The 12,503-nt window shown below is 33.1% G+C and overlaps 1 protein-coding gene across 1 annotated transcript in view; it reads left to right on the top strand.

Annotated features, from left to right (window-relative positions):
• Positions 1-915: 915 nt before the first annotated feature.
• Positions 916-12,503, top strand: part of LOC125614467 (dachshund homolog 2) — a 99,384-nt gene continuing 87,796 nt past the window's right edge. Inside the window, exon 1 of the mRNA XM_048797284.1 lies at positions 916-1,030. Within this exon, the coding sequence (XP_048653241.1) occupies positions 916-1,030 (115 nt within the window). The remainder of the gene's footprint in view (positions 1,031-12,503) is intronic.

Raw genomic sequence — 12,503 nt, 5'->3', positions numbered from 1 at the left:
AAAAAAAAAAAAAAAAAAAAACAAGTTGAATTCACCAGACACTTTGGAGGGCATAGTTGGAGTATGGGTTCATCTACTATTTTTACTACTTGTCCCCTTATATATTTTTGTGGTACTGCCTGATATAGACTTTCTAGGAGAAAGAATTTCAAACATATATCATACCTTTTCTCTATTTCCATTCTTCCTTCATAATAATAAGTGGATTTTTAAAATAACTTCCATATAATACAAAATAATATAATTATACCACAGGGACTGATCATAATGATGACAAGCCATTTTTTTCACTTATTTGGTTCCTCATTTTATAAGTATGAGGTATGTAAGAGGGTGAAAGACCTACATGAATGCTTCCTTCTTCCCTGCTCTAGGCTGAGTCTCCTAGGCTAGACATTTTATCCTTTAGCAGAAGTGTCAAGAAGAATGTATTGTAGAAAGGGTTCCTTGCAGCATTTCAGGGTACTTTCTCTGATAATATTGTTTTAAACTAATTAATTTTGTTGTTTTCATTAAGTGAAAATTAATGCATTAATGAAAATTAATGCATACTGAATTCTGTTTAAAACAAAAGTCCAGAGTTCTAGGCAGATACTAGAAAGCATTATCAAAAGCCTTAGAATATTTCAAACAATTGGCATTTTACTTATCTCTGTTTTTCTGTGTCTCGAATTGGAGATCAGACCCATACTTATCCTCTTTTGTAAATTTTAATGCTGTCCATTGTAATATAAATGAATTATATTTTGAAAATTACCTTATTAAAATATTCATAATTTCAACATTGATTTTACTTTTGGCTTGTATTGTACAGCATAGTCCTACTAAATAAATGTATTCAGCTTTCAGTTACATTAAGAAATGGTCCCAATTTTAAATGGGATGATTCTGGTTTTAGGTATAACTGCTGCAGCAATGGCTGAAGCAATGAAACTGCAGAAGATGAAACTCATGGCTATGAACACACTTCAGGGAAATGGAAGCCAAAATGGGACTGAATCAGAGCCTGATGATCTTAATTCTAACACAGGTAAGTATATTCAGGGATCCTAAAAAGGTGACTATCCTTTTTTGAGGGGCGGGGGAGAAGTGGAATTAGGAAGGAAGAAGAAATATATATACGTTGATTACAAACAATTGCTTCAGAAGATACTTAACCCTATTGATAACTTGTACACTGAATCTAGAAAATGATTAGAGATCACAATCTTATTTCAGAAACATTCCATTATCTCCATTGATTTGTTGCAGTGGAATTGAATTCTGATTTGTACAGTGCTAGTCAATCAATGTACTTTCTGTGTGCTAAAGCCTGCCCTATTATTGCAGCTTCACCCCATGTTTCTTATTCCATTCTTATCTAAATAATTCATATTTATTAAGTATACACAATGTACAATAGTTAAACAGCAATAAGGCAATATGTTGGTACTCTGAGGACAGAAGACAAGAGTCACTGGATTTCAAATGTGTACAATCTAAGGAAAGAGACAAAAGTATACATATATCCAGGTGTGGTGGCACATGCCTGTAATTCCAGCAACTCAATAGGCTGAGGCAAGAGGATCACAAGTTCAAGGCCAGTCTCAGCAACTTAGCAGTTCCCTAATCAACTTAGCCAGACCCTGCATCTAAATAAAAAGGGGTGGGAATGAGGTTCAGTGGTTAAGCACCCCTGGGTTCAATCCCAGGTACTCCACCCCTACAAATGTACAAATATGAATATACCACAGTGAATTTCCCCTTTATGTGTAGCTCTAAAATACCAGTTAAAAACTGTAATTAAATTGAAGGAAATCAAATACAATACTGAAAGGAGAACAGGGGGAAGGAGGAGGGGAGGGAAGAGGAAGTATAGGGCACTTCAGTGGAGCAAATTATATTTCATGCATATATGTTTATGTCAAATGAACCTAAAGGTTATATACAACTATAAAGAACTAATAAAACATGAAAATAAAAATGAATTAATGTATAAAATATACTCTGAGATAAAATGTGACAAAAGCAACAAGATAAATAAAGTACTATGAGAATATAAAGAGAGAAGAAATTTCTAAATAAATCAGAAAAATATTCATGTATAGGGTGAGGTATTTGAGTAGGAGATGATGTTAAAGTGAAACTCAGAAAATGGATGGCTTTAAATGATGTTTTAAATAGATAGGACTATTCCCCTAGGTAACCATTTCCAAATCGTGGTTTTCAGAATCTCTCATATTGTGTCTAAGATATTGTTTGAGGAAATTGTTGTGTTTGATTACTAGTAAGTTTTAATAAACATTCTTAGGTCAACTCTAGAGCTCCCATTGTTTACAGTGTTATTGACAAAGATTTCTAAATTTGAATTTTGGATGTCTTAGTGACTTGAAATAATTAAGCCTTATCCCACAGACGATACTTGTAGGATAAGAAATTGGCTCATCAAGTAGCTAGGTAAGGAAAGAGCTAGCACTGAGACATATTCTCTTGGTCTTTTTGTTTAACGTTATTTCTTTAATGTTTGAATTGATTTTCTAGTATAATCTAAGGTACATAGTTTCTTTCTTTGGTATTACATCTCAATCAATAATTCTAGACATGGAGATGCAGCTGGTAAAAGGACTTGTCCTTAATTTGGTATGACCAATTTTCTATTCATGATTTAGTCTAAAGAGTATTCTGGATATTATGGTTTTGACGATATCTCTGATAGTTTTTTTTTCTTTTTTGATATTCTTTTTTTTCATTAAGGGAGGTATAGTAAACAAATGTTTCACTAGATTTCTAAAACTGTCTCCAATAATCAAGTTATAAAATTTCTGTTAGACCTACAAATATTCCAAGCAATTAAATGTTTTAAAATTTTGCTTTCATTTTAAATGTAAGCTTGATGACTTAAATCCCAGCTCTGAAATTGTGCTGAGTGAATATTTCCCTTTGTTTCCCTCATGGGAAGCTTTTGTTTCTATAAGGCACAACTAAAGACAGAAATGAATGGTCTCTGTTCACTTCATTTATTTGTGGCCATATGGACATTTTACCTGAGAAAATTTTGGCTTTTATAAGCCATTTTCATTATGATCTATGTGACCAGAAAAAAATTTTAAAAGATTTTTCTTCTTTTAAATTTCAGATGGTGCATGTTGTTTTAAATGCCATATTGTGACAGCATTGCTATTCAATTTCATCACAGTGTTTAGTTGCTAAATCTCCAGAAGGCAAATTATAGCAGCTATAAAAAGATACAAAATATTCAACTAAAATATTTCTGTTGGTGTTAATATGTTTACCTATCTTGTCATTTTAAAAAGAATCACATTCTATTTTCTCTGCATATTCCTTGTAACTTCTTATTCCAATATCCATTTCCATTGACTCTTGCTATTTATTTATGGAAGTCCTAGCATTTATTTGTTTGTGATAGGTTTTTATCAAAATATGTATTAAATATCATGTTCTACACATTCAACTCCACAGGAAAATGTGCAAAAAGGAAACACATTCCTAGAAGTTATACTATCAACCATTATTCATTTTGTTCTTTACAAAAACAACCAAAGTAGTCATAGTTCCCAAACTCTTATGATCTAAGAAAATAAACAGGACACTGACCTGAAAATGTAGGAAGCTTGTGTTAAATTGAAATGGAAGAAAAGAAGTCTCCCTTTGGAAGTTTTTATATACCCTCATATTTCATTGAAATTGAAATTTTTGATGGATTCTGTAAGAGCAGAGATAAGAGAGAGGAAAATGGAATTAATGACATTAAGCTTTAAAAGGTAAAGCAAACATAGATGTTAGAAGATTTCTAGGCAAGAATAGCATTTTCTCTTTTGAAGACAGACCTATAGTTTCTTTGATTCAAGGTTTTGTTTAATAGCTTCTGTAATGGCTGCACCATGACTCTGCATCAAGATTTCAGCATGAATAACAACCTGTTCGTGTTTCATTTAGCTCCAAATGAGAAATTCTGTCTTTTATTGTTTTAGGAAATTAGTCTGTGTACTATTGCTCCTGTAGCTTTATAATTAATCACTAAAGGTTATGGCTGTGGAGAGTTTGTGGGAAATAGATGCCTGAATGATTATAATTGTAGCTGTCAAATTGGAAATATAATTATAGACCAGCAGGTCCTTTTTAAAAACTATGACAAAAACTTTGAGGGTTACCCATTTACATGTAGAAATACATGGGTTATTTTTAACTGTGTTTCTTATTTCAGGAAGAACTGTGCACCATAAGTCCTCTGGAGAGTCTAAGACGATAACCATGAAATTCTTTATTCTCTGAGTCTCTGCTTATTCTGACTTTTGTGTTGATTTAGCTTCTGTGGAGCAGGTGTTTTTTGTCTTTTAGAAATGTAGAGTATTTTGTCTTTTAGAAAATATAGTTTACAGTGGAAATAACTGAAGTTGATTAACTTGCAAGTTTGAATTAGAAAATCCCAAGATTATCTTTTTTCTTTGTTATCCAAACACCTCATTAGATATGGAGCAAGATGTTTCTAGAGAATCAAATGAGTCACGCTTGTTTTTATTAAATCTTGACACCAAAAACTGCTTTTAGGTTTTCCTCTTAGAATTGTAAACTTTTGCTGTTCTTTTCTACTTCTGTGCCTCTGGCCCCTTTATAAGAAATGTAAACCAGGAGAGCTTATTGTATTTTTCAAGACCCTTTTAAAAACGTATTCCAACAGGAATTATTATGTCTACTCTTAATACTTCATGTAGAAGATTAAGGATTTATTGTTTTGTCAGTGTTATTAAGGTAAGTTTCTATAAAAGTACCTCAGAGTTAAGTCTTAGCATACCTCTTCTTCACAATGAATAATTTAAAATAATGTCTTCTTTCCTTACAGATCTTATTTATCAACCTGTAATCATTCTAGTATTTCTTTCAAAGCCTCCACCTTCCTCTTGCTCTCAGATAGGCTATTAATCCAAAGTGTTAAATGCCAATTCTAAGGGAGGATCTAAGCTGTATTGAATTTAATTTGCTTTCTGTGCCTTATACTTCTTGAATGTGTCTGAGATTTTGAACATTTAAGCTAGATGCCTAGCTCTATTACAGTTTTGTTCTGCAATTTTAAACAAGTCTCTTTCTCTTCATACCTTAGTTATAATGAATGAGTTTGGTATAATTATATTGGATTTAAGTTGTAATTATCATTTTTTTGTGATTCTTGAACCTCATTGGTTGATCCCCATCTTCTCTTTTTATTCTTTTCACTTAATGGGTACTCTTTTGAATCTAGAGCTCTTATAGTCCACACTATTTCTTTCTTTTTTGGGGGGGTACCAGGCATTGAACTCAGGGGCACTCGATCACTAAGCCATATCCCCAGCCCTATTTTGCATTTTATTTAGATACAGGGTCTCCCTGAGTTGCTTAGCACCTTGCTGTTGCTGAGGTTGACTTTGAACTCACAATCCTTCTGCCTCAGCCTCCCAAGCTGCTGGGATTACAAGTGTGCACCACCATGACCAGCCAACCTGTTTATTTCTTACTGGATCTTCCACTCTGTGTTGTCACTTCAGATTCTGAACAAATCCTCAAAATTTTTACATTGGTGTCTCCTGATCAAAATCTGCTCTATTTTCAAGCACTAATAGAAATGTCTTCCCTGCACTTGAGATCTAGGAGACTTTGCTGTATAATTGTCCATAATTAACTTTAATCCATGGGTGACCACTCTTTGAATGTCCCTTTTCTGCTTCCTACTTCCTGGGAACACTATCTAAGTGTGTGACCTGTTTGGATTTTCACAGTTTATTGATGATCCAATTGTTTAGACAGGTCTCAAAAACCTTGATAAAGTCAAAATAAATTATATCTACTGCTTCACCTCTATTTCTCAGGCTGTTGGTTTTTCACAGAAGGGAGATTAGATTTGCTTAAAAAAGCTTGGTCTTTAGGAAGCCATGCTGGGTATTCCCCATCATACTGTTCTTTTCAAAGTATTTGGAAATTGATTAGTACTACATTCCAGGACATATATCTTATTTTTACAGACTACATACGAACAGATAAAATAAATACCAGAAAAGAAAAAAAATGTAAGGAATAGTTCTTGAAGTAGGCCAAGATATATAGAATATTATTTCCTTTCTGTGAAGCCTTTGAGGAAATTATTATAGTGAGTTGACATATTTGTGCTAGTTGGAATATAGTGCTCACAAATGGAGTTTATAATAAGTTAAGAGTATATTTATAATTTCATGATTCATGAACTAATGATAACTTCACAAAATTAAATAGTAATGTGCTTATTACAGTGCCAAGTTTCAGAGACTGATTTATATAATATGTGATTTTGAGTATCAAATAATTAAAATAATGTTTATTATGCACTGTCATGATTGTTCCTATTGTCTTCATAAAAAGCAGTTTAATAAACATAATTTTACATAGCATTGGGCACATTATTATCCAATATTTAATGGATTCCACTTTATAGTGGACAAACTAGTATATGGGTCTTGGAAATAATCACTCTTTTGTTCTAAACCCTAATTCTCTATAGTTCTATGGTACTCAGACATCAACAATACTGCAGTCATGGATATGACCTGTACATATAATGAACCTAATGAATACACTGAGCCCAAGTTCAATAAATACTTGTGCCATTATCTGAAGTTTTGAAAGATCTCTGACATGCAAAGTGAGTTTTAATGCAGTATCACATACCATAAAATTCACTCCATTCAAATGCACAATTCAGTGTTTTTAGTACATTCACAGAATTATACAAGTGTTACCATGGTCTAATTCCAGATTTTTTTGATCAGTCTTACCCATTTTCCACCAACTTTCAGCCCCAGGAAGCCACTAATCTACTAATGCATTGTATTATTTCTTATGTAAATGAAGTCATACATTATGTGACCTCTTGTGTATGACCTCTTTTATACAGCATAATGTTTTCAAAGTTCACCTGTATTGCAACATGTCTCAGAAATTAGTTCCATTTCATGCCAATACTATTAAGTCATTTGAATGTACCAAATTTTACTTATCCATTTATCTGTTGATAAAAATTTAAGTTGTTCCCACTTTGGGAGCATTGTACATAATACTGTGTCAATAGCCATGTGCAAATATTTTGGGGGAGGATATATGCATTTCTTTCTCATGAGTATGTTCCTAGGAGTGGAATTGCTGGATCAAATGATAATTCTGTGTTTAACACTTTGAGAAAATGCCAGAGTGGCTGCAACATTTTGTATTCCTGAAGTGAATTTTGTGTATTATATATGGAAAGATTGGCTTAAAAATTAAATTTAGATTAATTATGAATTTCTGGATACTCTGTATTATGTTGTGTGTGTTGTACAAATTTTGTGACATTCCAACATTATAGTTACCCTTTATAGAGGCAACCTGATCCTGCAAAGCAGCAGAAACTCTATAGCCCCTAGGAATGTTAAGAAGGTCAAAGGTTGTGACTTTAAAGAAAAATTCAAGAAGTGAAATATGATCATTTGGTTGATGTAGGGAGAGGGGTGTTGACCTCTGACTTTTCTAAAGCTTATTGTATATCAGTACAGAGCAGGAAAATAAATCATACCAGGAAGGTTTATCATAACAATACCAACACTTTTGTAGATGAAATCATCATAAAACAGTCTGGCATTCTAAGCATTAGCTGGTCATATTTGGGGGTGAATTTTTTTAGTGGGAAATAATAAGAGTGGAAAGATAATACTACCTGGAATAAAACATATCTATATGACTCCAAGGAGTGAGTGGTGGAAGTTTTTTTTCTTCAGAAATGGTATGGCCAGGGGCATGAGGAGAAAAGAAAAAGGAAATCCTAAGGAGATAGTCACTGTGTCAATTACCTTAATGTACACCATTCATGGGTTTAGATAAATTCTCAAGGAATTTATTATATTGTCTTAGGATTTTTCCCTTCTTTCCTGGCTTCCCATGGAGATTTGGGCCTGGATCTTAAGCCTTAAAACAGTTAATATTTGAGAGCCCTTCCAAAGGAATTATCACACTCAAAATTACACATGCATCTATCTATCTATCCATCCTCCATTCATCTATACCACAAACATATATACCATTTATCTATATATAAATATATCATAGGGATAAAATGATAATACTTACAAATGGATACTTATCCAAATGTAATATATTCCTGCTTAAATTATATTAATAACCATGCAGTAAAATATAGATTGAAGAGAAAAACAAAATCTCAGTACACACAATGAAAATAAGGATATCTATAGGAATAAAAAGTATAGTTAGAGAAACCAACTGTAAAGGCACCAGGCTCACTGGTAGGAACTATGTATAGAAATTTAATATATGCACTCATTGTAGGGACTATTTATCACACATGTGAGAATTTTGTTTTTTAACTTATAAAGGAAGTTGGGCACAGATTCTCAGAAAGCATGTTTTCTTTTGCAGGAGTAAATACAATAATCAATAACATAAGACACTTCCTTAGAGCTGGCCTTATCTGTAAATAAGATGATTTCATGGACTCTGGGAAATTGCAGTGTTTCTGCCATTCCCAACTCTCCTAGGATGTATCTAATGCAAAGTAAGAAATTAATTTCAAAGCTCTCTAGGGTATTATAAATTTTCACTCTTATCAGTTGTTTATATCTTTATGTGAATTCAAGTTTAAGAGCTTGTGCTTATGAGAGGAAAGAATTCCCTGGGCAAAGCTTAAGGGATAGATATTGTATGCTGAAGCTTAAGGGCCCAAACACAAACTTTGTCTGTTTCAAATTTATCTTTCTTTTCTGAGATTGCAGTATTTCTTAAGAAATGTGTTTTCTAAATTTTATTAAAGATGCCTCACTTCTCTTTCTTGGCAAAAAATGGAGATTTTTCCTTCACAAGGATTAATCTCCATGTGCAGATTGAGCCCATGTCTACTTTACCTAGTGCATTCTCACACAAGGCCTCTTTTTCTCTCTGAATTAAATGTCAAGCCTTTCTAACTGGGTCATTAATGAATACAAGTGCCCTTCTAGATTATTATTATAATATACTAATATTTATCTTAAATGACTTGTAGAAAATTTCAAAGAAACCTCTAGAAACCCCCAGGATTGATTTGCATCTAAATCATTTTTAACCAGGAGACAAAAGTCCTTTTGTCCAGATGCTTAAGTTTTGCATTTTGTGGAGAAGTAACTTCTATGAAAAATAGATACCTCATTTTAAAATTTGAGTGAAGATATTCTGTCCTTCAAACTTACTGATTCTTAGACTGCTTTATCCTGCTGGGACATGATCAATGAAGTATCCATGAATTGTACTGGAAACTATCTATTCCCATAAAAGACTCAGTAAAGAGCAAAGCATTTGTTATCTTTATGTAGAGTCTGAAGTTAACATGCATGATTTAATAAATGTGTTTTTGTCATCCTAAGAGAGATATCAAGTAGTAATAAATATTTTAGTGGTGTTTCTTTAAGCAGTTCAAATGCTTTGAGTGTAGACCTTTGTGAGAGTGGGGAGGCTGGAGTTCAATTGGAGTGTAGTTCTGAGATGGTATTTCAGGAATCAAGGGAATGGGAAAAGTGCCTTGTAAAGTTTTATTGTCGCTGTACCTTTTTTGCGACTATACCTGCCACGGAGATTTCTCATAAATGCAAACATCCTTCACAATCTGTTTAAAAAACCGCAAATACATCACTCGGAGGAATATTTAAGGAACCATCAGGAGGGGGAAATCTCATTGGTTTAATGGAATGCTGTCAAGGCAAATCAACATCATGAATGACACTGGGGCAGAATTGATACTTTTGCACTGACATGTTAAAAGAAAAGTCCATGCATTATTTAGAAAACCCAGAAATCTGTCAGCTGTATGATTGCCGAGTTAGCAGAAGCAGGAAGATGCTGCTCAAGTTGAAAAGAAATGCGTAGGCACAGATCCATATTGTAACCTTTCATGTTCTACACCCACCATGAATACTCAGGTATTACACAGTCAGCATTTTTTAGTTATTCTCTTTTAAATTTTCAAGTGCTTCAGAAAGCAAAAGAGGTAGGTATTTTATTTAAAAAAAAAAAGCAAAATGTCTAGGTTGTTATTTTAGTATTAGAGTAAAGAAAACAAGAGCAAAGAAAGATTGTTTTTCATGTTCTTGAGAGCTGTGCAAGTTTCCCAGGAGTGTCGGGGGTTGTTAAAGTAGGTATTATTTTTACACATTTGCCCCATGAACAAAGTATTTTCTTAACCATTTTGCTACACAAAGAAACACTGTTAGTGAATTAATCACATTATTATACCATTTATAAATATATTTTATTATCTACTAATATAAAATATTGTACATATCATTATTTAAATTTTTGGTTGTAGTTGGACACAGTATCTTTATTTTATTCATTTATTTTTATGTGGTGCTGAGGATCAAACTCAGGGCCTCACATGTGCTAGGTAAGCACTCTACTGCTGAGGCACAACAGCAGCCCCTGTACATATCGTTTTTTTACATAATTCTAGTGAATAAATAGGATAACATCTCTTGAGTGACATCTTGCAATAATCAAATTCTTGACCTTCTCTATGTCTTTGTATTACTAGTATGATGCAAATAGAGTTCTATATTCTTGCTATTATCATAGGAGAATAAAAAGAGGCACAAATAAACACAGTGCTTCATTAGGGTCATACATCTTAACAAGAGATAATTAGTGGTAAAGGAACCAAGATCTTGTCTTTTTAGAGTAGTAAAGCTTGTGTTCTTTCCCTGTTTTTTTTTTTTTTCTCAGTACCAGGCATTGAACTCAGGGTTGCTTTTCCATCTAGCTACATCTCAAGTCCCATTTATTTTTTATTTTGAGGCAGTCTTGCCAAGTTGCCAAGTTTTTTGAATTCCATACTAGCTGTTAATTTATAACAAGTGAAGAAACCAGCCAATAAGGAAAAATGATATAGAATTAGATAATAAAATTTTGTGTCATCTGTATTTTGGAGAAGTCTATCCTGATAGGTTGCAGAAGTTAAATTACTGTTGAGGTGGTTCCAATTTAAAATTGCCTTTTACTTTGTTAGAAAAGTATAAACTTTCTGATCTTATTTCCACTGGAAATAATGAGTAGGAACAGTTTAGCATATAGAAGCTTAAAATTTATTTTTTAAGTTACTGTGTAATTGGTATTCCATAGAGGGTTCCCTTGGAAGGAAGGTGAATTAATACTTTTTGCTTTCAAAGATTGTATCATTACCATCAGCCATTTCCACTGCCAAAACCCACAATAAACAAAAAAGTCATAGAGCTAAATTTATATTGTCTTTCTACCTATGGAATTATCTGAGTTATAAGTTATCATTTTTGCCTATTTCTTTTGCATCTTGATGATGTTTCCCAACTCTGTCCTCTTTTCATCTTCACCAACCTTTTTAAACTCCTTTTTGGTTATGTCTACTGGTAGACTTACCAATTAGACATATTAACAAATTAACAAAAGCATTTCATTTCACATACTGCAGTGATGTTTTTGTAAGTGTGTGTGTGTGTGTGTATGTGTGTGTTTGTGAGAATTAGCAAAGTTGTGCTTGAGTGCAAGTGTAGATATACCTCCACAAACATCTCTGTATAATATTCCAGGAAAGATATTTCTCCTAGGTAGTATATCCTTGATTATTTCTCCCTTTCAATGTTATCATTATGTGTTATAGTTTTACATGAAAATACATTTGGCATATACTGCACTTTATAAAATAGTTGTGTTGATTGTAGATAACTGGGTTACATCTGATCAGACTTAAACCTTGTACTCAAGCAAGAAACAGAATTGCAGCTGGGTGTAGTGGTGTACACCTGTAATCACAGGGGCTCAGAAGGCTGAGGCAGGAGGATAGCAGGTTCAGAACCACCCTCAGCAAGTTAGTGAGGCTGTAAGCAACTTAGAGGGAACTTGTGTCAAAAAAAAAAAAAAAAAAAAACAAACAAACAAAAAAAAAACTTAAAAAGCCTGGGCATGTGGCTTAGTGGTTAAGCACCCTGGTACCAAAATGAATAAATAAATTAATACTAAACAAGAATTGCTAGGATGGTTTGAAAATGAGGAAAATTAATAGGGTACCTTTTATATTAAGTTGAGAAGTTGCAGAAGAAGCAAGCCAGTGGAAGCATTTGGGGTTCTGAGTTTGAGAATCACCTCTGCCAAAAGTACCTGTGAGACTTTAGCTAGTGTGATTTTGTACCACAGCCTCTGTTTGTCAATGTGTAAAAATACTATTTTTAATGAAAAAAGGGTTCAGTATCTCTAGTTATCAGGGAAATGCAAAGCAAAATACATTGAGACTTTATCTCAATCGAGTTAGAATCACAATCATCATGAACAAAAATAATAGTGCTAATAAAGATGAGGGAAAGTTACACTAATACATTGTTGGTGGGACTGAAAATTAGTGCAACTAGTCTGGAAAACAGTATGGAAATTTCTTTAAAAAAACTAGGAATGGAACCACCTTATGACCCAGCTACACACTACTTGGTATTTATCTAAAATTGGCATGCTATAGTGAT

The sequence above is a fragment of the Marmota marmota genome, unplaced genomic scaffold (assembly GCF_001458135.2).
Source record: "Marmota marmota marmota unplaced genomic scaffold, marMar, whole genome shotgun sequence".
In the NCBI taxonomy this organism is placed as follows: Eukaryota; Metazoa; Chordata; class Mammalia; order Rodentia; family Sciuridae; genus Marmota; species Marmota marmota.
The sequence above is the reverse complement of the archived record's forward strand: the minus strand, read 5'-3'. Positions and strand labels throughout refer to the sequence as shown.